This window comes from Oncorhynchus mykiss, chromosome 25 (assembly GCF_057628025.1).
Source record: "Oncorhynchus mykiss isolate SJ-2025 chromosome 25, ASM5762802v1, whole genome shotgun sequence".
NCBI classification, from domain to species: Eukaryota; Metazoa; Chordata; class Actinopteri; order Salmoniformes; family Salmonidae; genus Oncorhynchus; species Oncorhynchus mykiss.
In genome coordinates this window covers 38,646,568-38,672,780 of record NC_143046.1, presented here as the reverse complement: position 1 = coordinate 38,672,780, position 26,213 = coordinate 38,646,568, and the positions used below count along the sequence as shown (strand labels likewise).

General features: G+C 42.6%; 1 protein-coding gene across 1 annotated transcript; it reads right to left on the bottom strand.

The window, feature by feature from the left end:
* LOC110505129 (glycine receptor subunit beta-like) lies at positions 1-25,919 on the bottom strand. The gene is made up of 6 exons (XM_090219774.1): positions 25,438-25,919; positions 23,136-23,218; positions 11,690-11,830; positions 1,886-2,038; positions 1,204-1,388; positions 1-171 (listed from the first exon to the last, which is right to left on the bottom strand). Exons 1-5 carry the CDS (start codon positions 25,440-25,442, stop codon positions 1,303-1,305), a joined length of 468 nt encoding a protein of 155 aa, XP_090075900.1. The 5' UTR covers positions 25,443-25,919; the 3' UTR covers positions 1-171; positions 1,204-1,302.
* Positions 25,920-26,213: the final 294 nt, after the last annotated feature.

Genomic DNA, 26,213 nt, shown 5'->3' with positions numbered 1-26,213 from the left:
TCACCCACTTGCAGTGTGCTGACATGACAGGGCGTCCCGCTGGTGCCGTTGACCGTGTTGTTCCTGCCCGCCGCCTTCTCCTTCCACTTTGCCTTGGACGCCATCTTGGCCTTCGCTGCCTCAATGCGCTTGGGGCTGTTGAGCATCATCCTGCACCATGGCATACTCCACCTGCGAGGCGAAGCCAAACAGCAGACATGCGATGAACCAGACGTCGATGGCCTTCACATAGGACACCTTGGGCAGCTCTGAGGCCAGGGACGTGCACTCAGAAGACAGGGAGAGCACCGAGAGGATCCCTGGGAGGTTAACAGGATGGGGTTGAAGATGTGGCCTTGTCAATTAAACATTCAAGGAATGAGAGCATAGCTTAGCGTTGGGGATACTTCTACATTTGTCTTAGGATCTCAAATTAGCATTTGACCCCATGGACTCTCTAATGCGCGACATAAAATGCACAGCAGACAAGGAGATTCAACTTCAGACCATGAGGATCGCAGTATTTTATTCGTTTTCATCCTTGCCTTTAAATCAGAGGTCTAGACTTTGATCTAAACCAGGTGAGTGGTAAATAGCAGGGAGAAGACACAGCAGCCCTTGAGAGTTGGAATTGAATACCCCTGGTGTACAGTACATAATAATGGATATATGAATCACCTAAACTAGGCAGTGGTAATGAAACACTCACAAGCCCATATCCCAGGATTTACAGTACAAAGAGCCCAATTATAAACCTGCTTTACCTTTCTCATTCTAGTGAGGAAGATGGCTCAACTAGCCACTGATAACGGAGGGCTATGTTTTATTTTTTTTCTCCAAATGAACATTTAATCTAGGTGGTTGTATGCATAAAAATCGTTATATAAAAGCGGGGTCCTTATTTCGGATGATTATCTAAACCCATTCGAGTTCACCGTTGCTCCGAAATCATTTTCATCACAGCATGTAAGATGGCCTATTTTTACATAAGACAAGGAAGATGTTGGCTCTGTTGAAACAGCATAATGCTTGCTTTGCCGACGCTTGGCCCCCGATGGGGCGCTTTATTGTGGGAAAAAAATGAGTCTGAAACCGACACACATAGTAGGAAGCATGTATGGAAGTATTCCAGACATTTAATAACATGTACGCTAACATACACACACACTCACAGAGATGAATGAATGACATATGTCAAATGGTCACACGCGGGAGATGACTGACCTTTGCTGATCCCATTTACTGAGGTGTCATGAGGTGGCCCTCCAGAGGAAATGGCGGGATGGGATGAAAGTGACAAACAGCTGGAGGTGAATGGTCCTCTTATCCACACAGCTCTTTCCAGACCCATCGGACTGTGTGACTTGACGTCAAATGGGTGAGAAGTTGACATTTCCAACTCATGCAGGCTTGTTGACAATGGACCAGGCGAGTTACCCATACAAAATAAAAAGGTATCATTATCTATTATGTATCACGTAGGGGTGACAGTGGAAGGACAATGGGTGGTCCCAATCACATTGCACTCCCTCGGACAGACAGTGAAAAAGTAACATGGGAGATTAGATTATATGAAAAAATGGAAAGCAATCATGTCATCATGCAGTGATGGCAAATATTAGGCTGCATTTGATGCCTCGATATGTCAAGACTAGTCTCGAAATCCAAACTGAATCACACTACGTTTCACTATTGCTTCAATTAGTGAAGCGAAACAATAGTGAAACAGTGAAGCAGTGATTCAGTTTGGATTTGGAAGCTAACACCACAGACAACACCACAGTGATATGGGAGACTAATGCAGGCTTGTCTGTTACCCAAAGGGACCAAGGAATCACTGCTTTCAGGGTAAGGCTAGGATAGGGGTTTTACGGTCAGTGGTTAGGATAGGGATCAGAGGTCTTACCCAGAGGGACCCTGGCAGCGCTGGCATCAGGGTTGATCCAGAATGAGAGCCAAGAGAGGACCATGATGAGGAGTGTGGGGGCATAGACTCCCATCATGTACAAGCCCACCTGCCTCCTCAGGGTGAAGATCACCTCCACACACGTGTAGTAGCCTAGAGAAGTAAAGACAAGGGGGGACAGAGGAGTGTGAAAAGCCTGCACAACCAGATTAATGTTGGCCATCCCTTGTATAAGTATATACATTCACAAACTAAAGTGTACCAAGTTTTTCAAGCTACTGTTAGGGTAACACAGATTCATAATGAAGTAATCTAAAAATGTATTTGGGTATACAATAATATGACTACTAAATGACTGTTGTGATAACTAACTATAATTGCTAAATACCATTGCATTACATCGGTCTATGAATGAAATCATAATAATGAACTACACGTCTTTTCCAAGAGTTTAACTAAGGACAAGCAGAGGGAGAGAACGCATCATCATCAAGATACCCTATATACCAGGCTAAATGTGTATGTTCTCACACTCGTCTAATACCGGAGGCTATTTCCTCTTGGATCTTTTTTCAGAAGCAGAACAGGAGGTGCAGCCCCTGGCGTGTTCCATTTTGTCCGATTCCGCTCTCTTTCCCCCTATCTGCTAAAGCTCTGCTGTTTAATTGCATTTGTGAATAACCATGGTATCTCACTTCCTAGACAGACTGCTGTTTCTTTCCCTTGTTATCTGCTTTGGAGTAACATCATTGAAACAGTCTCTCTCATGTTCAGTCGGGCACTCGGTATAACACACTAGGGGAGTCAACGACCAATCGTATTCACCTTAAGAAAACTGAAATCACGCCCAATGGATGCCGAGCCCGCCCCCTTCATGGCTATAATAAATCAGGGCTCGCACTCATTTCTTAATTTCTTCGCTCTTCAGCTCCTGTCACGCAATTTCCAAACTTTTCAAGCACACGAAGACCACGAGATTCGGCTCCGACTTAGTTGTCTGTTAGTGGCAACAGTGCGTACTCCTCCCCCTAGATAAGGGGACTCCAACATGTCGATTGTGAACAACCAAGTAGCTTGCAGCCCACCCATGAGTAGCTCGCCAAACAATTCTGAAAGTACATCAAAATTTCACGTGTCCCACCGCAAACTTTTGTTAACAAATCTCACAAGTATCAGACACTGCAATCTCCCAGCTACTATCTAAACAATGCAACATTGATATTTTCGCAGCCCTAGTTAGCCACTATTGGACTATTGTAGCTTGCAACATGTTTAATTTTAAAAAAGTAGCTCTCATGCTACATGCTATATGCCCTAGATGTTGTGAGTGTTGTGTATTGGTTTTTGCTAAAAAAAAAAAACAACAACTTTTTGCTCTGCTTGTGTAGCTAAAGCTTCCTTACTTGTGTAGGATTTGTGTTTGCTAAAAGCCCATTAATTGCTGCTCTGCTTGTGTAGCCAATGCTTCCTTACTTTAGTAAGATGGCCAGTGTAAGACTAAGTTCAAAAAGGCTGACCTCCAACCGCGCCTTAGGGCATGTGGTTTCAGAATGACAATTTAAGATACTCGCGAGTGCGGTCCTGTTTGCCTGGGTTGAAAACACACTCAGGAGTGAGGCCAGGAGGGATCAGCAGTGGTTGTCGGAGTTGATAGGGGTGTCATCCCAGCCGAGGTGAGGCTCATTCCAGTTTCTCTGGCGCTGTTCAGAGTCTGGATTCTGGTGATAATATACTATCCCTGGTTAGCTCTAGAGAGTTTTCAGAGTCTGAATTGGATGACATCAGTCCGGGGCAGCCTAAAGCCCTGGCTTTGGATTTGGCGGGGGAGAGTGAACCATTGGTGGTTAATGCGCCTATGATGGAGCTGTGTCATAGGGCAGCAGATCACCTGAGGGCGGATTGGCCATCTTCTCCCCCACAGTGAAGTTCCTCCAGGTTTGGGGGAAGGTATTTACCTCGTGACCTGCAGTGGTGAAGCGTAGCTTACCGCTGTTTAAAGATTTAGCCTGATGAGCTAAAGTTAACCTGGGATTCCCTTCATTTAGCCATGTTGGTGCTACCAGGTTATTTAGACTTCATGAATGTAGAGGGTATGGAGGTGGCGGGACTGGTTTACATACAGCCAATGGATGGAAAGCAATTTACTTAACTCCAGAGGTTAAGAAGGGGGCTAATCCTAGCATGTTGCTTCCAAATAAACAGTGCTGGTTCTCGGCAGATCAGCTGGACAAAGTGTATCAGGATGAGTGTTGGCGGCCAGGTCGTTGATTGTGGTTACAATGCTGCAGATTTACCATGTTGGTTTGCTGCAGTAGCTGAATAGGACCGTGGAGGTGGAGAAGCCGGATTCAGAGCTACCCGACACAATCCGTGCTATGGCTGATTTAGTGCTGCATCTTTCCCGCTGTATTATCCTGGCTGTGGAAAAGTATGGGGGCGATGGTAGTGGCTCAGTGCCACCCCTGATTAACTTTGTCCCGGATTACAGAGGAGGGACAGGCGGATGTATTTGGATGAGCCAGTTACACCAATAAGGTTGTTTGGCTTGGCTATGGAGTCCTTATAGGCCGTTTCGAGGAGAAACAAAATAATGGGTGATGGGGGGGCTTCAATATCAGTTTTTGACTGTTTTGGTGCTTCTGGGCAGCGGTGGACATATTGGCACAGATGCCATGCTGGGTCAAAGGAGAGCAGGGTGAAAGTAGACTCTTCAATGACGCAGGGGGAAGAAGCAGACCTTGTGACCCTAGCTGGAGGCCGAGGTAGGGGGCAAGTTACTGGTTGCCGAAGTCCCCGAACACGGTGTGGGCCGGATATTAGAACGGAAGGTACGTTAAGAGGGTCTGTTGTTGATTCTGGTGACTTCCTGTTGGCCCAGACAACCCTGGATCCCGGAGATCATCCACCTGTTGGGTGGGGACCTGTGGAGGGTTCTATGTTATTGGGATCTATTGTGTCGGGGGCACGGGAGAGTTTGGCACCCACCACTGCAGATGTGGGTTTTGGCCCCTGAAAGGTTGAATTTGACGTCTACGGGTTTTCCTTTGAACATGATTAAATCAAATCAAATCAAAGTTTATTTGTCACATACACATGGTTAGCAGATGTTAATGCGAGTGTAGCGAAATGCTTGTGCTTCTAGTTCCGACAATGCAGTAATAACCAACAAGTAATCTAACTAACAATACCAAAACTACTGTCTTGTACACAGTGTGAGGGGATAAAGAATATGTACATAAGGATATATGAATGAGTGATGGTACAGAGCAGCATAGGCAAGATACAGTAGATGGTATCGAGTACAGTATATACATATGAGATGAGTATGTAAACAAAGTGGCATAGTTAAAGTGGCTAGTGATACATCTATTACATAAGGATACAGTCGATGATATAGAGTACAGTATATACGTATGCATATGAGATGAATAATGTAGGGTAAGTAACATTATATAAGGTAGCATTGTTTAAAGTGGCTAGTGATATATTTACATAATTTCCCATTATTAAAGTGGCTGGAGTTGAGTCAGTGTCAGTGTGTTGGCGACAGCCACTCAATGTTAGTGGTGGCTGTTTAACAGTCTGATGGCCTTGAGATAGAAACTGTTTTTCAGTCTCTCGGTCCCAGCTTTGATGCACCTGTACTGACCTCGCCTTCTGGATGATAGCGGGGTGAACAGGCAGTGGCTCGGGTGGTTGATGTCCTTGATGATCTTTATGGCCTTCCTGTGACATCGGGTGGTGTAGGTGTCCTGGAGGGCAGGTAGTTTGCCCCCGGTGATGCGTTGTGCAGACCTCACTACCCTCTGGAGAGCCTTACGGTTGAGGGCGGAGCAGTTGCCGTACCAGGCGGTGATACAGCCCACCAGGATGCTCTCGATTGTGCATCTGTACGATGGTACAGTCAGTATATAGGGTGTTGTATACATATAAGTGGCACGTTTGAGGGTTGGTGTCAGGGAAAAGGAATTTCTCCTTTGGTGGACATTTTGTTGTTGTTGCAAGAGCTCTTTGAACAGGGCCTTTCTTTTTCCACATTTAAGGTATATTTGGCAGCCATCTCAGCTTGTCATGTATGGAATGAGGGTGCTACCCCGGGGCCTCATACACTGGTGGTGTGGTTCCTGAAAGGCGTGTGTCGGCCCAAGCCAGTGTCTAAGCCTATGGCACTGATCTGGAACCTGGCTTTGGTCCTGGACGCTTTGTGTGAGCCTTTATTTGAACCATTGGAGTCTGTGGACCTGAAAGTCCTTTCATACAAGACTGCCTTTCTCATGGCCTTGGTGTCGGCCAAGCATGTTGGGGGTTGTCCACACGTACACCTTTCCTGTTTGGAGTTCGCACCTGGTTACGGCATAATGCAGTTTTTGTTCCCAAGGTAATGCTTATGTCTTTACAGGTCCCTTGCTTTCGAGCTGTTCCCATTCTCACCTCCTCCGTTTACTTCTAGTGAACAACGGAGGTTGAAACACTTGTGTCCGGCATGCACTTTATGCACGGATATGGATAGAACCAAGGATATCCGCGTTCTTGGCCAGATTTTTGTCTGTTTTGCTAATCCATCATTGGATTCTGAGGGTCATCAACCCAGGGCCTATGACAGCAAATGACAAGGGTTGCCTAGCGGTGTGCATGCTCACTCCACCAGAGGTGTGGCGGCTACTTGAGCATAGTTCTAGGGCATGAAGATTGGTATTTTGTATTAAGGATCTCCCATTAGCTGCTGCTCTTCCTGGGGTCCTTCAACATTAAGGCAGTTATGAAATGTAATATTTAAAATTGTATATAACAATTTACCCAATACATTTAGTGTTTCCGTCAGGCCACTACTCCACTATCACATATTTGCAATAAAATATCCATATGTACGTGTGTGTAGAGTGTCTTATGTGTATGTGTGTCTGTGCCTGTGTGTATGTCTCTTCACAGTTTCCGCTTTTCCATAAGGCATATTTTTATGTTTTTAAATCTGATTATGCTGCTTGCATCAGTTACCTGATTTGGAATAGAGTTCCACATAGCTATGGCTCTATGTGGTACTGTGCGCCTCCCATAGTCTGTTCTTAACTTGGGGACTGTGAAGAGAACTTTGGTGGTATGCATGGGTGTCCGAGCTAGGTGCCAATAGTTTAAAAACAGACACCTCAGTGCATTCAGTATGTCAACATTTCTTACAAAAACAAGTAGTGATGAAGTCAATCTCTCCTCCACCTTAACATGCGTGTTCATTTAAGGGCCAGCTATGCTGCCTTGTGTTGAGCCAATTGTAATTTTCTGAGGTTTCTCTTTGTGGTACCGTACCACACGACTAAACAGTAGTCCAGGTGCAACAAAACTAGAGCCGGTGGGACCTGCCTTATTGACAGCGTTGTTAAAAAGGCAAAACAATGCTTTATTATGAACTGACTTATCCCCATCTTAGCTACTGTTGTATTAACATGTTTTGACCATGACAGTCACCTCAACTTGATCAATTTCCTAATTATTTATCACAAGATTTTGTTGAGGTTTAGGGTTTAGTGAATGATTTGTCTCAAATACAATGATTTTAGTTTCTGAAGTATTTAGGACAAATGTATTCTTTGCCACCCTTTCAGAAACTAACTGCAGCTCTTTGTTAAGCATTGCAGTCATTTCAGTCGCTGTAATAGCTGAAGTGTATAGTGTTGAGTCATACACATACGTAGAGACACTGGCATGTCATTAGTAAAGATTGAAAAAAGTAATGGGCCTAGACAGCTGCCCTGGGGAATTCCTGATTCTACCTGGTTTATGTTGGAGAGGCTTCCATTAAAGAACACCCTCTGTGTTCTGTTAGACAGATAACTCTTTAACCACAATATAGCAGGGTGTGTAAAGCCATAACACAAGTTTTTCAACAGACATCAACAGACTATGATCGATAATGTCAAAAGCCGTACTGAAGTCTAACAAAAGACCTCCCACAATATTTTACATTACTATTCAGACCCTTTGCTATGAGACTCGAAATTGAGCTAAGGTAAATCCTGTGATCATCCTTGAGATATTTCTACAACTTGATGGGATTCCACCTGTGGTAAATTACATTGATTGGACATGATTTGGAAAGGCACACACCTGCATATAAGGCCCCACAGTTTATATATATCAACCTGGTCTCAAGGCATTTAGTATTAATCTGTAAGTAAATCGAATAATTAATTTAGTATGATATGTTAGGTTTGTATGTTATGCATTAATTTGTGGATGTCCATCACCCATTTTGTATGATATGTTGCTAAATGTATGAGTGTGTTACGAATTCTAGCTAGGTCAGCTAGGTCGCTAACATTAGCTAGGTGGCTAACGCTAGCTGGTTTAGGGGTTAATGTTAGGGTTAAGGTTAGGGGAAGGGATAGCTAACATGCTAACTAGTTGCTTAGTAACTAAAAAGTATTAAGTAGTTGAAAAGTTGCTGATTAGCTAAAATGTTAAAGTTATCCATGAGGAGATTCGAACTCGCAACTTTTGGGTTCCTTGACGTTTGCGTTATACGCCCACCCATCCACCCTTTGCTTAAGTAACCTTTTGTCTTATGTAATCATACCAAACGTAACACATCATACTAATTTAAGTGACGCATATGTACATTTACTACGATATATCTAGTCTGTGAGACTAGGCTGGCTATATTCATAACTATTCGTTTTCACACCATGTTTCCTGGCTACTCGCTCTACCTTTCCCTTCAATAGAGCTTGTGTTTAGTATTTTATTAGGATCTCCATTAGCTTTTGCCAAGGCAGAAGCTATTCTTCCTGGGGTCCAAACAGCTTGCCCGGAGAAATGGAACCAATGGAATAGTCACAGAAGTGCAAACCCCTGCCCTTCTGGCACTCAAACAGGCTCAATCAAACAAAGTATTTGAAAGAGAAGGAATCATACTTTAACCAGGCTTTGAGACCCTGTAGGGGTTTCGGGAGGACAGACTGAGGTTGTTCACCCACCTCCAGTCTCACTGTGTGATCTTCATGCCATGTTAAGGGGGGGCTGCCATAGAACAGGCTCCCACCGGTCACAGACAACGGTGATCTTTGTGTCTCGCTGGTTCGTCACAACAATCCCATTAAAAAGGTCAGCCTCACTGCCAGCTGCGTTGCTCCCCTGTATGAGTGTGCTGGGGTTGTGTTCAAACTGAGTGCTAACTGTGTAGGCCTTTCGCTATTGGCGCTATGCTAGTCTCCAGTGACAATCGCTGCTTTGTTTTTAGTGTTAGCATTTTGGTTCTCACACTGACAAGTGAAAAAAAGGCCTGGGTTTTTAAAGTGCTTTAGCGAAGTGTGACCTATCAAGGTTTTAATATCTCCAGGCATTGAGCATGAGGGCAACTATTTAATTCTTCCACGTGCAAGTGCAGGACAAGTGTAAAAAAACACCAATAAAGCTTTGGCCAAAGCTAGTTAGCTACATACAGTGATGCAGTAATGAGGATCGTATGGAATACTACGTTACAAGGCTACTCTTGGTCCGTGACTGGGCTGGATTTCTTCCTGTAGTCCGTGATTGACTGTAGACCCTGCCACATACCTCTTGTGTCTGAGCCGTTGAATTGAGATTCTACTTTGTCTCTGTACTGACGCTTAGCTTGTTTGATAGCCTTGGGGAGGGAATAGCTGCACTGTTTGTATTCGGTCATGTTACCAGACACCTTGCCCTGATTAAAAGCAGTGGTTTGCGCTTTCAGTTTCACGCGAATGCTGCCATCAATCCACGGTTTCTGGTTAGGGAATGTTTTAATCGTTGCTATGGGAATGACATCTTCAACGTACGTTCTAATGAACTCGCACACCGAATCAGCGTATTCGTCAATGTTGTTGTCTGACGCAATATGAAACATGTCCCAGTCCACGTGATGGAAGCAGTCTTGGAGTGTGGAGTCAGCTTGGTCGGACCAGCGTTGGACAGCGTGGGAGCCTCTTGTTTTAGTTTCTGTCTGTAGGCAGGGATCAACAAAATGGAGTCGTGGTCAGCTTTTCCGAAAGGGGGGCGGGGCAGGGCCTTATATGCGTCGCGGAAGTTAGAGTAACAATGATCCAAGGTCTTTCCACCCCTGGTTGCGCAATCGATATGCTGATAAAATTTAGGGAGTCTTGTTTTCAGATTAGCCTTGTTAAAATCCCCAGCTACAATGAATGCAGCCTCCGGATAAATGGATTCCAGTTTGCAAAGAGTCAAATAAAGTTAGTTCAGAGGCATCAATGTGTCTGCTTCGGGGGAATATATACGGCTGTGATTATAATCGAAGAGAATTATCTTGGTAGATAATGCGGTCTACATTTGATTGTGAGGAATTCTAAATCAGGTGAACAGAAGGATTTGAGTTCCTGTATGTTTCTTTCATCACACCATGTCTCGTTAGCCATAAGGCATACGCCCCCACATTATTGAAATGTGGTTTGTGTTTTGGCGCCACGTGACTGCCGTGGCTTCAACTAAGTAGGTGCTTTAGTTTGGTAAAAGTGAAGGAGTAAATCAAATCAAATTTTAGTCACATGCACGGAATATAACAGGTGTAGTAGACCTTACAGTGAAATGCTTACTTACAAGCCCTTAACCAACAATGCAGTTTTAAAAAATATGGATAAGAATAAGAAATAAAAGTAACAAGTAATTAAAGAGCAGCAGTAAAATAACAATAACGAGACTATGTACATGTAGGTAGAGTTATTAAAGTGACAATGCATAGATGATAACAGAGAGTAGCAGTAGTGTAAAAAAGGGCGAGAAGGGGGTGGCGATGCAAATAGTCTGGGTAGCTATTTGATTAGATGTTCAGCAGTCTTATGGCTTGGGGGTAGAAGCTGTTTAGAAGCCCCTTGGACCGTGCGGTAGCAGAGAGAACAGTCTATGACTAGGGTGGCTGGAGTCTTTGACAATTTTTAGGGCGTTCCTCTGCCACCTCCTGGTATAGAGATCCTGGATGGCAGGTAGCTTGGCCCTGTGATGTACTGGGCCGTTCGCACTACCCTCTGTAGTGCCTTGCGGTCAGACGCCGAACAGTTGCCACACCAGGCAGTGATATAACCTTCTGAGGATCTGAGGACCCATGCCAAGTCTTTTCAGTCTCCTTAGGGGGAATAGGTTTTTCGTGCCCTCTTCACAAGCTACGGATTCCATGAATTGCAGTGGCTGAGCTCAAACTTCATCTGAGTCCTACTATGGAGAAGCCACACAGGGCGGAGAGACACCTTAATTACACCATGCTAGCCCCTTGCTACAGAGACCATCTTTGGTCGCTCTCCCCCTTTGAACACCTCCCCCCGTTGACCACTCAAGCATGCACTTTCCCGACCCTCAAAATTACCTTCTGTCTCATGAATGATATCGTTGTTTTTCTATATTGCTTGTCTTTTGTTTTTCTTTAAAGCAGTTTGAGATTTATTTAATTAATAGCGCTATAAAAGTTGAACAAATTATTATTATTAGCGTTAGTATTGAGCCACGTAAAACATTTGAACTCACAGGGAATAATTAATGAATAGATGAAAAGGGAAAATCCAGAGCCTTTACATTCTTAAGCCAAGCACATGTAGGTCTCTGACACTCCAATTTATGGCAAAGCTTAATCAGGAGACTTGAAGTTCATTGGTTCAAAGGATTTCTCACTGTGCAACCAAATGCAAGGGGGAGTCTGGCATCAGTAAAATCAATTAGACCAATATGGTTTCATTCGCATATTCCTTAAAAATAACGGCATTTATACATACATGCATATGACAAGTAATCATGACTTATACCTGTAGTTAGCACAGTTTCACATATGCATGCATATGAGGAGCATACATGTCCCTGCGTAGAATTTGGTGCAGTTGCCATACTCTATATCCTCCTGTTTGATATCAAACTGGGGCAGGGCGATCTCCTCCATCTGGACAGGGTCCCCTGACTGCCACATAAACTGCAGGTCATCTGTTGTATAGCCAACTGTAGACACAGACAGACGAATTCACACACAGAGAAGCATCCATAGGCACGCGTACACAGGCAAACGCACGTGCAAACACACCCACACACATCATCGTCATAAACAACAGTTAATACTATATAATACTATGTATAAATCTCCATCCATAAATCTCCATCTCCATCTCCAGGCATGATTACACTATATCTCAATGTTGTTTGAAGTACATTTTTCAAATAATAGTAATCAAACTCTGCTTAGAAGATGCTTTTTCCAGTAGTCATTTTCAATTACTTACAAACATGAAATATAGGCAGATTTACATGTCCTATAGATTTTACTAGTGTTGTTTTTTTAAACCAGGCTAGTCCGTTAAGAAAAAAATCTTATTTACGATTACGGCCTGAGAAGTGGTGAAGGGCAAGTGCAGCTCTAAATAAATAAAACAAGACAGGAAAGACACAACAGGAAAGACATCACAAGACATAAGACAGTACAGACAGTAACAACAATGCATACTAAAACAGTGATAAACTGGTTATAAATTAAACAAATTGGTCTCTAAATCGGGTTGAATGGCGGGAACCCGGTTACCGGGACTTACCACCCAAAACTACTCCCTTTCCCTGGGATAAATAACAGCGAGATAACGGGGCATGATAATCAATTATTTAAATGAAGAGCATGGGCGTGAAATGGAACTGTTCAATTATATGCAATGTCTAAATCTGGCTTATCTACAGCATCTGCATGATGAATCATCAGGGTGGGACAGACAGCCCATCTCAGATTGGAGCGCAGTTCACAATGCATGTAGATCTATCACCATGGTAACTTTTTTTCTTGTGACAGGTAAGCCTACATTTGCTGCAGCATAGTCTATAACAGGGTTACCCAACTGGTGGCCCGCAGGCTGAATTTGGCCCGCGTGTGGTTTTATTTGGCCATTTTCATTGTTGTACATAAAATACTATAAAAACACCAGGATTTCAGCTCCAATTAATTTTAGTTTAGGAAACTCTGTTCCCAAGTATTCCCAAGCATAATACAGAAATATGTGACCGTATAGAAATAATAATAATTAAACATTAGATTTATATAGAGCTTTTCTATCAACTGAGGTACTCAAAGCGCTTTACATAGGTGAGGGAAACTCACCTCATCCACCACCAATTTTGTGCCAGAATGCTCACCACACATCAGCCATCAGGTGGAGAGGTGAGGAGTAATATACACTACCAGTCAAAGATTTAAGAACAGCTACTCATTCAACGTTTTTTCAGTATTTTTACTATTTTCTACATTGTAGAATAATAGTGAAGACATCAAAACTATTAAATAACACATATGGAATCATGTAGTAACCAAAAAAGTCTAAAACAAATCAAAATATATTTTATAAATGAGATTCTTCAAATAGCCACCCTTTGCCTAGATGACAGCTTTGCACACTCTTGGCATTCCCTCAACCAGCTTTATGGAGGTACAGTGGTTGCTCCACTAAAAGTTTTGTGATTATGCTGCGGGACTGAGAGGTAACGTGTGGTTTAGTACGGTACCCTGCGTCATTGCTTCATTGCTCCAGACCAGTGCAAGGGGGAGTTAGAGAACTGATTATGCTATGGGTCCCAAGGCACTACTGTGTCTCTGTAGTATTGTAGCCTACTCCCGGCCAGTCACATTGTACTGCGCCTTAGTGGCGCAGCAGACACTGCATCGCAGAGCAGGCGGTGGTGGACCCCCACCCTGCCCCACTGGGTAGCACAGAGCAACACTTTAAGGGGGCATTGCACTAATAATGGCGCTGACTTGGGAAATGTACCCGCTGTTCTTAGTGCCAGTCTTCATTTTCAAACTAAAACAATGTCACTAATAATGGTGTGAAAAATGTGTAAAAAATGCCCTTTAGATATGAATTTGGAGAGCAAATAATATATGTATTTTTTTTAATCATTAGACCTCCCACTAAACGCGTCACATTATACTTAAATCCAAACTCTAAAAGTAATTGGAAACGTAGATACAAATTATTTGTGACGTGGTTACAAAGAACTTAAACAAGATGCTGTGTTTTTATTTACAGTAGTGATGGACAGCTGGTGCATTTTGAAAACAGGTATTTCAAACACTTGTAGACCGATTAGCAGGACAATAGACTCTTTATAGCCCGGCTACTGTAGGTGTGAAAGTGTATTTTTTCAGAGCATACAACCATGCCGACAACCAACCGTGGAGATAAGTGGACAAAGGGCTGGACAATGGGCCACACCGAAAAAAAACTGCATGATTGCCATGAAAAAGGTTTGTTTTGCTAGACTCTTAAAATGTGTATGCAGCATTTGTGTGTTGTAGTCACATTTCATTTTTAATTGATCTACCGTTTCTATCATAGGCCACTATAATAGATGGGGGCTCAGGGCGGTACCATTCTGTTCATCTGATGAAGCTGCACATGGATCAGATTCAAACTTTGAAGACCGAGATCAAGTCATTGAAGGCAGACCAGCAGAAAGAGAAACATAATCTGAGGGCAGAGATACGGGTGACAGCTGATCCATTGGTCCAGAGCCAGGCAGAGAATGACGCATTGAAGAGGGCGAGGAATGAGATGGAGTCACAATCCATGCCAGGCACAACTGTGAGCTCTGGAACTCCACCTCCGACAGGCAGAGTCAACACACCTGGCGGGTTCATCAGGTCGTCGGTTCACCCTGAAATTTCCAGTCCTCTTCTGACAACAGAACTTGACCAACTGCTCACCAGGAACAGAAAGAGCCGTCCGGATCGTTATGCTGTTCTGCTATAGGCTAATAAACAAATGCAGGTGGCTTATATCTTAAAAATGCTTTAAATGCTTTATTATCCAAATGTAAAAGCATTTACTAGACAGTACTGTATTTCTTCATCAGCATCTTTATGCTTTCGTTAATAAAAATAATAAAAAAATACTCTTTCAAAATGCCGATGTTTATTCAGTTATGGATCCATAACGAATTATTAAGGTAATAAATACCAATGAATTACACAAATATTGGAACAAGGTTGTCTAATGAAGGTAAACAAATGGTTGCTTACTTGAAAATACTCTTTCGAAACACACACGGTCACGTTGTACAGCGCCATTATGGATATTAGCAGGTAGCTGGACAATACACGTGCATAGAAGAAAGGTAGAGAGAGAATGTATTTCTTAGTTAGGTTGGCTGTATCACAACTGGCCATGATTGGTTGAAATTTCAATTTAATCCAACAGAAAAGACAAAACGAAACAAAACAAAAAACAAAATTATAATAATTATTATTATGTATCACATCCGACCGTGATTGGGAGTCCCATTGGGTTAGGGTTAAATAAAAACAGAAATAAATGTTTTGGCCCTTACAAATATTATTTGACCCTTTATTCATATTACAATCGCTCACTTTCATTAAAAAAACAACAACGAAATAACCTCAAGTATCGTTATATATTATCTTATGATATTAAAAGTGGTATAGGTCTTATTTATTTAAAGAGCATGTTGAAATTAGAAGGAATAGGATTTAAAGCAATAGCCTACAACTATTTTAGCACCGCTTCGTGCTGCGCTGAGACAAGCATGGGGACTTGGTAAATCAATGAGATTTTTATTTTTACTGAATCTCCGTTTGGCTATTGGTTAGACTACAATTATAGTGTTGAAATGTTATGTTCTTAGTGTAACCTTTATTTAACTAGGCAAGTCAGTGAAGAACAAATTCTTATTTACAAGGACAGCCTACTCCTTACTCCCAATCAGGGGAAGAACCCCGGTCTCCTGCGTGCCCACACAACACAGGGATTCTTTAGCTGAATAGCCCAGTACTGTAGCGTACTCCCGACCGTCACGTTGTACATCGCCATATTTTCTGTTCCACCCATATTTATTTAAAAAGCATATTGAAGTTAGAAGCAATAGGATTTGAAGCAATAACTATTTCAATATTGTTTCACGCTGCTATGAAACAAGCATGGAGACTGGTCTTGATAAATCAATTAGATTTTTATTTTCACTGAATCTCCGTTTGGGTATTGGTTAGACTACAATTAGGGCGTGGAAATGTTATGCCCCTTAGATATGAATTATAATCCTCTTATGCTATTAGTACTGTAGCCTACTCCCGACCGTCACGTTGTACAGCGCCATATTTTCCATTCCATCTGACGGAAACCTTGGGGGTTTTGTTTTTTGTTTTTCTTGGAATAGAAACACCATAACATTAATCAAATGAATGAAGCTAGATTTCTTAAAATCAACCCCATATACTGTGTTCATAGCGGCAGGGTTGCCTAGTGGCTAGAGAGTTGGACTAGTAACCGAAAGGTTGCAAGTTCAAATCCCCGAGCTGACAAGGTACACACTGTTCGTAGGCTGTCATTGAAAATAAGAATTTGTTCTTAACTGACTTGCCTAGTTAAATAAAGGTAAAAAAAAAAGGTTTTCAATTCTCTAGTAATGCCATTATTGAAGACGATCAAATGTTTCTCAAAGATGCCCTCTGGTGGTCAAACTAGCACTAACTTGCATTAATGGTAAAAATGACTGACAATTAAATAACATGCCATAGAATTCTGCAGCAGCCAGCAATGTGTGCTGCAGTATGACAAACCTTTTAAAGGAGGAACCACTGTAGTCACCTGGAACACATAACAATTAACAGGTGTGTCTTCTTAAATGAGTTTGAGCCAAGGTGTTGTGACAAGGTGTGTGTGTGGGGAGGGGGGGGGATATTATGGCAAAAACAGCTCAAATAAGAAAAGACACATGACAGTTCATTATTACTTTAAGACATGAAGATCAATCAATACGGAAAATTTCAATAACTTTCTTCAAGTGCAGTCACAAAAACCATCAAGCGCTATGATGAAACTGGCTCTCATGAGGACCGCCACAGGAATGGAAGACCCAGAGTTACCTCTGCTGCAGAGGATCATTTCATTAGAGTTACCAGCCTCAGAAATTGCAGCCCAAATAAATGCTTCAAAGATTTCAAGTAACATACACATCAACATAAACTGTTCAGAGGTGAACGTGTGAATCAGGCCTTCATGGTCAAATTGCTGCAAAGAAACCACTACTAAAGGACACCAATAAGAAAAAGAAATTTGCTTGGTCCAAGAAACACGCACAATGGACATTAGACCGGTGGAAAGTTGTCCTTTGGTCTAGAGCACAAATTTGAAATTTTTGGTTCCAATCGCCGTGGCTTTGTGAGACGTGGTGTGGGTGAACGGATGATCTCTGCATGTGTATTTCCCAATGTAAAGCATGGAAGAGATGGTGTTGTGGTGTGAGGGTGCTTTGCTGGTGACACTGTCTGTGATTTATTTAGAATTCAAGACAGACTTAACCAACATGGCTACCACAGCAATCTGCAGCGATACGCCATCCCATCTGGTTTGGCTTAGTAGGACTATGATATGTTTTTCAAAAGGACAATAACCCAACACATGTCCACTGTGTAAGGGCTATTTGACCAAGAAGTAGAATGATGGAGTGCTGCATCAGATGAGCTGGCCTCCACAATCCCCCGACATCAACCAAATGGAGATGGTTTGGGATGAGTCGGACTGCATAGTGAAGGAAAGCAGCCAACAAGTTCTCAGCATATGTGCGAAATCAAGACTGCTGGAAAAGCATTCCAGGTGATGCTGGTTGAGAGAATACCAAAAGTGTGTAAAGCTATCATCAAGGCAAAGGGTGGCTATTTGAAGAATCTCAATTATAAAATATATTTTGATTTGTTTAACACTTTTTTGGTTACTACATGATTCCATAGTTTTGATGACTTCACTATTATTCTAGAACACCTACTCATTCAAAACCCTTGAATGAGTAGGTGTTCTAAAACCTTTGACCGGTTGTGTACGCCAATTAGGAATGAGGGGGATGATTAAGTGCCAATGATGGAGTGTGGCCAGGTTGGAAATTTAGCAATTACACCCCTAGTCTTACAATAAGTGCTGTTGAATGACCACAGAGAGTCAGGACACTTCTTTTAACGTCCCGTCCAAAAGACAGCACCCTACACAGGGCGATGTCCCCAAATGTAATCAAGGTTTGAAATGATTATGATTTAGTCAAATATAATATCTTTTTAGACTTCTTGCGGTCAATTTACAGTCTAAAAATATTTGTTTTATTATGTTCCGGCCCCTGACCATCTGCTCAAGAAAAATTGGCTGGAGGCTGAATCTAGATGATCCCTGGTCTATAATATAAAGACAGAATGTGTATTTAATTTACCCATCTCCATCTGGCTTTCGGGGTCACCTCTTTTTTGTTGTTGTAAAGATTATAATTTTAAAAAATGGATGCTGCTGAGTTTTAAAAACAGCCTATCACTCGAATATCGTAGCTTTAAAATCAGTGCACGCACGAGCACTCTCTCGCAGTCTTTTTCTCTCTCCATCAATTCCATTCAAATTGCATCCAAAATAGATCATCACGTTCTACTGATATATAGCCCTATATATTGATGTCCCAGCCTACCTCTTTCAGGTAATCCATTCAATTCAGTATTAGTCTTATAATGATCTAATTAATGATGAGTTATGCATAATAAGCTTCTAACTGATGGCCTCTGTCTCTTGAGCAATATGCATTTACTTGTGCTCCGCTGGCCTCTCCTTAAAAAACGCACCTTAGCTCTTGGAGTCCCATGCAGGAAAAGCTAGACTAGAATAGCGTGCAGGACATTTTTAGCATTTCTTATACCAAAAGACGATTGTTTGCTGAATGTTAAAAACAGCAGCCAATAGGAAATCACAGGTACTTTGAAAGAAGAGCGAACATGCAATGGCTTTAGGCTATATCAGTTATTTATTCAGACCCCTAACTATTGAATCGTGAAGAGAAGTTAAAGCCTTCTCCATCTAATTCTAGTCCTATAATATTCAAGGATGTCATTTGAATGATGGAGATAAGGACAACGGACCTGATTTAATTTAACTGTTGAAAGCAAGGATGGAATGAAGCAATAATAAAGAGTGAAAGAGCCTACTAGACTAATAACATTAAGGGAAATATTATGAAAGGTATACATGCGTCAGCCTACTAATTATACAAATAGGCCCTATTATCTTTCAAAATTAAAATAAAATTTGCTAGCCTATACTTGTAACTTTGTAGGCCGCATGTGCTGCACCAGAATCCCATGTTCTTTCTCTCCGTGCTTAATCATGGTTTGAACAGTGCATAATTCCAGTCCATATAATACAATATAGTACAGTAATACAGTTCACACTGAAAAGGATTAGCCTACTGGCTACAGTAGTTTCATTTATTTACACAAAAGAGCATATACCCAGCTACATCTATGGGCTTTTATGTTTTTTCTGTTGTGCGTCATTTTTTTATTTTTTTATTTCACCTTTATTTAACCAGGTAGGATAGTTGAGAACACGTTCTCAATTACAACTGCGACCTGGCCAAGATAAAGCATAGCAGTGTGAACAGACAACACAGAGTTACACATGGAGTAAACAAGTCAATAACACAGTGGAAAAAAAAGAGAGTCTATATACATTGTGTGCAAAAGGCATGAGGAGGTAGGCGAATAATTACAATTTTGCAGATTAACACTGGAGTGATAAATTATATGCTTCCGGCGCCGACAGAGATGGCCACCTCGCTTCGCGTTCCTAGGAAACTATGCAGATTTTTATTTCTTACATTGGTACCCCAGGTCATCTTAGGTTTCATTACTGAATATAAGAGCAGCGTCAACTCACCATCAGTACGACCAAGAATATGACTTTCGCGAAGTGGATCCTGTGTTCTACCTTTCACCCAGGACAACGGAATGGATCCCAGCCTGCGACCCAAAAAAACGACTTCGTAAAAGAGGGAAACGAAGCGGTCTTCTGGTCAGACTCCGGAGACGGGCACATCGTGCACCACTCCCTAGCATATTTCTCGCCAATGTCCAGTCTCTTGACAACAAGGTTGATGAAATCTGAGCAAGGGTAGCATTCCAGAGGGACATCAGGGACTGTAACGTTCTTTGCTTCACGGAAACATGGCTCACTCGAGAGATGCTATCGGAGTCGGTGCAGCCAGCTCGTTTCTCCACGCATCGCGCCGACAGAAACAAACATCTTCCTGTTAAGAAGAGGGGTTGGGGCGTACGCGTTATGGTTAACGAGACGTGGTGTGGTCACAACAACATACAGGAACTCAAGTACTTCTGTTCACCTGATTTAGAATTCCTCACAATCAAATGTCGACCGCATTATCTACCAAGGGAATTCTCTTCGATTATAATCACAGCCGTATATATTCCCCCCCAAGCAGCGACATCGATGGCTCTGAACAAACTTTATTTGACTCTTTGCAAACTGGAATCCACATATCCGGAGGCTGCATTCATTGTAGCTGGGGATTTTAACAAGGCTAATCTGAAAGCAAGACTCCCTAAATTGTATCAGCATATCGGTTGCGCAACCAGGGCTGGTAAAACCTTGGATCATTGCTATTCTAACTTCCACGATGCATATAAGGCCCTCCCCCGCCCTCCTTTCGGAAAAGCTGACCACGACTCCATTTTGTTGCTCCCTGCCTACAGACAGAAGCTAAAACAAGAAGCTCCCACGCTGAGGTCTGTTCAACACTGATCCGACCAATCTGATTCCACGCTCCAAGACTGCTTCCATCACGTGGACTGGGATATGTTTCGTATTGCGTCAAACAACAACATCGACGAATACGCTGATTCGGTGAGCGAGTTCATTAGAACGTGCGTTGAAGATGTCGTTCCCATAGCAACGATTAAAACATTCCCAAACCAGAAACCGTGGATTGATGGTAGCATTCAAGTGAAACTGAAAGCGCGAACCATTGCTTTTAATCAGGGCAAGGTGACCGGAAACATGACCGAATACAAACAGTGTAGCTATTCCCTCCGCAAGGCAATCAAACAAGCTAAGCGTCAGTATAGAGACAAAGTAGAATCTCAATTCAACGGCTCAGACACAAGAGGCATGTGGCAGGGTCTACAGTCAATCACGGACTACAGGAAGAAATCCAGCCCAGTCACGGACCAGGATGTCCTGCTCCCAGGCAGACTAAATAACTTTTTTGCCTGCTTTGAGGACAATGCAGTGCCACTGACACGGCCTGCAACGAAAACATGCGGACTCTCCTTCACTGCAGCCGAGGTGAGTAAGACATTTAAACGTGTTAACCCTCGCAAGGCTGCCGGCCCAGACGGCATCCCCAGCCGCGCCCTCAGAGCATGCGCAGACCAGCTGGCCGGTGTGTTTACGGACATATTCAATCAATCCCTATACCAGTCTGCTGTTCCCACATGCTTCAAGAGGGCCACCATTGTTCCTGTTCCCAAGAAAGCTAAGGTAACTGAGCTAAACGACTACCGCCCCGTAGCACTCACTTCCGTCATCAAGAAGTGCTTTGAGAGACTAGTCAAGGACCATATCACCTCCACCCTACCTGACACCCTAGACCCACTCCAATTTGCTTACTGCCCAAATGCAAAAAAATGCAATCTCAACCACACTGCACACTGCCCACACTCGACTACAGCTCAGCATTTAACACCATAGTACCCTCCAAACTCGTCATCAAGCTCGAGACCCTGGGTCTCGACCCCGCCCTGTGCAACTGGGTACTGGACTTACTGACGGGCCGCCCCCAGGTGGTGAGGGGAGGTAACAACATCTCCACCCCGCTGATCCTCAACACTGGGGCCCCACAGGATTGCGTCCTGAGCCCTCTCCTGTACTCCCTGTTCACCCACGACTGCGTGGCCACGCACGCCTCCAACTCAATCATCAAGTTTGCGGACGACACAACAGTGGTAGGCTTGTTTACCAACATTGACCAGACGGCCTACAGGGAGGAGGTGAGGGCCCTCGGAGTGTGGTGTCAGGAAAATAACCTCACACTCAACGTCAACAAAACTAAGGAGATGATTGTGGACTTCAGGAAACAGCAGATGGAACACCCCCCTATCCACATCGATGGAACAGTAGTGGAGAGGGTAGTAAGTTTTAAGTTCCTCTGCGTACACATCACAGACAAACTGAATTGGTCCACCCACACAGACAGCATTGGGAAGAAGGCGCAGCAGCGCCTCTTCAACCTCAGGAGGCTGAAGAAATTCGGCTTGTCACCAAAAGCACTCACAAACTTCTACAGATGCACAATCGAGAGCATCCTGTCGGGCTGTATCACCGCCTGGTACGGCGGTGATACAGAGGGTAGTGAGGTCTGCACAACGCATCACCGGGGGCAAACTACCTGCCCTCCAGGACACCTACACCACCCGATGTCACAGGAAGATCATAAAGATCATCAAGGACAACCTCCACCCGATCCACTGCCTGTTCACCGTGCTATCATCCAGAAGGCGAGGTCAGTACAGGTGCATCAAAGCTGGGACCGAGAGACTGAAAAACAGCTTCTATCTCAAGGCCATCAGACTGTTAAACAGCCACCACTAACATTGAGTGGCTGCTGCCAACACACTGACTCAACTCCAGCCACTTTAATAATGGGAATTGATGGGAATTGATGTAAAATATATCACTAGCCACTTTTAACAATGCTACTTAATATAATGTTTACACACCCTACATTATTTCTCATATGTATACGTATATACTGTACTCTATATCATCTACTGCATCTTTATGTAATACATGTATCACTAGCCACTTTAAACTATGTCACTTTACTGCACTGTTGGAACTAGAAGCACAAGCATTTCGCTACACTCACATTAACATCTGCTAACCATGTGTATGTGACAAATACAATTTGATTTGATTTGATCAGATGGTCATGTACAGGTAGAGATACTGGTGTGCAAAAGAGAAGAAAAGTAAATAAATATAAACAGTATGGGGATGAGGTAGGTAATATTGGGTGGGCTATTTACCGATAGACTATGTACTGTAGCCTACAACATATACAGTATTTAATGGATAACGGCACAATTATTTGGGCTTTTTTGGGCTTGGGCTCATTAAATATATTTAATATATGGCTCATAAGACTCCGCTAGCATCAAGCTTGAATTTTCAATCAAAGCTCTAATCAAATCCAGACATAGGCCTATTTATATGCTTTATAATGCTTTTTAATGACACTTACGGTTTTGGCGGGAAATACCGGGTTAACCGGGGGAAAAGTGATTTATTCTCAGGATGGAACATTTGTAAAATACCCTTGTCTCTAATTGAAAAATTCCTTTCACATGAATTCAGGAATAACTATAACGAGCTCCTTCTCTAACGGATACCATATATGGTCATGTAAAACTGAGTCATTATCAGTTACTCACAGCTCTCCAGTTGCATCTTACAGCGCTGCGTATCCATGGGAAACAGGGTCAGGTCCAGGGGACAGGATTGAGTGACACACAACCTGGGAACAGAAAATGCAGAACCACAAGTATGCAAATAAATGGAATTATCATCTGTTCATTGCAATTGTTTCTTAAATGGTATAGACTGGTCAAACTGATGTGAAAAATATATAAAAAAAATGTCAGTGTCCTTGAATTTAAGTATGAGCTAGATGGAGATAGAGCTGCTGGGGAGTCAGACTTCTAAAACTCTTTCCCCCAAAATCTGTTCATGAATACCGCAAAGCTACATTATTCAGCAGAATTTGGGCCTCTATTTCATCATTTCAGAGACAATGGAGTGTGCTGAATGATTGAAAATGACGGTTCCTCCCACTCTTAAAAGCTTTTTTGTCGGCTCCGGAAATAAATTCTTAATGCAAGCGACGCCTTTATTGTGCATGAGCAGAGACGGAGTTGCATATTTATTTCCCAGCCTTCCAGTTGCACATGAAAGCTTTGTTTTTGGGTGCTCCAGACTCTAGAGGTATGCAACACCACTGAAAAGGGTGGTGTTACTTTAGTATTTTTACAGCTTTCTCCATCCAATCCTGTGTATACACAGTACACACATTACAGTAGATCATTACAAACACAGTAAGCTTAGGGAGTGACTCCGAGCTTTTAGCCCTGTGTGACATGAAAATACATGTGTGGGGCATCCAATATGGGATCGGAATTAAGCAGTCAAGCAGCCAAGCTTCAGTACTTGAGACTGTGAGGTTCAAAACTAAACATCATCCTATCCAGATACTGTAGTTACAACATCTAGTGCCACCTTGTCAGGTGATTATAAGGAAAATACTAATGTCATGTCTAGAAGAACCTAACATAGCAGGCGTAAAAGAAGCGACTGAAACTAGATCCCCAACATACTGGTCTTGACAAGAAGACAAATGTTGGAGGAGGTTCGCTTCTGCACTGTTCAACCAATCTAGTAAATTTGTTGTTAAGATGGAGTGTCGCTTTGTTAACGTCCAAAAGTAGAAGTCGTGTCACAGGCTCCCATTACATTTCCCCCAAAAACCGGAACATCCGGTTGTTGGGGACTCAGCAGAGGCTAAGTCTTGACAGATGGGGAGCAAGTAGAGGGAGAACTGACTGGGGAGATGAACATCGGACTGTATTAGTGGGGGAAAGCATTTTTAATGTGCTAATCTTTGGGCTGGGTGAAGTGGAGTGGAGTACTGTGGGAAAATACAAACTAGCAGTGAGAGAAGAAAAAGAGAGTGGGTGAGGGAAGACCACCCAGCTAGTAGAGTAGTTGTAACCAGCTGGTAGAGTGGAAATGGTGGGCATCTGAAGGGGGGGGGGGGGGGGGGGGGGGGATGCTTGCAATAATGTGTGTCTGTGTGTGTGTTAGTGGTGCGCGGGTCAGCCATTTGCTCATCCACACCTGCCCGCAATTGCTAATAACCCATCCACAACCACCCGACTATGTACTATGTGATGAAGGGAAAATGAGGCCCGTACCAAACCTTATCCCGCTAATACAACTGACTAGGTATCCCCTTTCCTTTCCCTTCCCTTAATAGAGAAAATGTGCTGTAGGTTACAGTCAGAGACAGCAGAACAATTTGACAGATTAAGAGGTTTCTGATTCTAATTTCTGACATTTGGTAGGCTTTGTCTTTAGTCAACTTGCCTATAACTAGATACATACAGCTTATCTTCTGCCAATATACAGTATGTTGCCGTAGAAAACGAAATAAACCCTTGCTCACCAGAATAATGTAATAAATAATTTAATGAATGCTTGAATATAGTTGACGTTGGTTCTGTCGTCTCTGCTTCTTTCGTGGAGCAAAAACACTTACTGACCATGGTCAAAATGCAATTGCATTAAAAAAAAATCAAAATCGAAAATTTTTATTTCTTTAAAAAAACTGGAAAGAATTGTCAAAATGTCCATATATCATCAATTTGACCAGTTTTACGGAAAATAGAAAGCCATGAAAACATCCCAACATGTTTCTGTCAGTTCAGCTGTGATTAATAGGCCTATTTATGTGGTTGAAATACTATTTGCTTTTATACTGAACAAAAATAAACAACAAATTCAAAGATTTTACTGAGTTACAGTTTGTATAGAAGGAAAATCAGAAATACACCCCGCCCCCCCCGTAAATGCCAAATTAAATGTTTCATCCCCCTCTTCCCCATAGGACGATTAGCAATACACATGAATGCTTCAAGTTCAACAAGTTTCTCTTCTAAAATACATAAATGTAACACTCACCTCATACTGATGAGTACGTCACCATTGCGGAAGATGAAGAGGAGAATGTTTTCCTGGGTGACGTCGTGGAAGTTGTCACTCTTCTCGTTAGCGAAGAACAGATCTGGTTTCTACAGGCATTTGAACATCTTTGGATCCACGGTGAGCGAGTCAGACTTAAAGTCCCGAGGTAGCTTGAGTCTGGGATCGTTCCATCGCTACCTCAGGAAGATGTTCACTCTGTAATCCTGTTATGTTCACAGTTGGGAACACAAAAACATGGTAAAACCTTAGTCTTGCGGTTAGTAATGGAGAGATTTGTCCTTGTATGTTTGCAAGTTTAAAAAAATGTAAGCTAAATCCAGGCAAAAAGACAACAGAGAAATCCAGGACACAAAACACCTGGCCCACAGCTATGCTAACCAATAGCTGAGCTAACGTTATGGTTCAATGTAAAGTTCATATATTACCCTAAATACAGTGGGGAAAAAAAGTATTTAGTCTGCCACTAATTGTGCAAGTTCTCCCACTTAAAAAGATGAGAGAGGCCTGTAATTTCAACATAGGTACACTTCAACTATGACAGACAAAATGAGAAAAAACATTTTGAGAATGAGAATTTTAAAAAAAATGTAATGAATTTATTTGCAAATTATGGTGGAAAATAAGTATTTGGTCACCTACAAACAAGCAAGAATTCTGGCTCTCACAGACCTGTAACTTCTTCTTTAAGAGGCTCCTCTGTCCTCCACTCGTTACCTGTATTAATGGCACCTGTTTGAACTTGTTATCAGTAT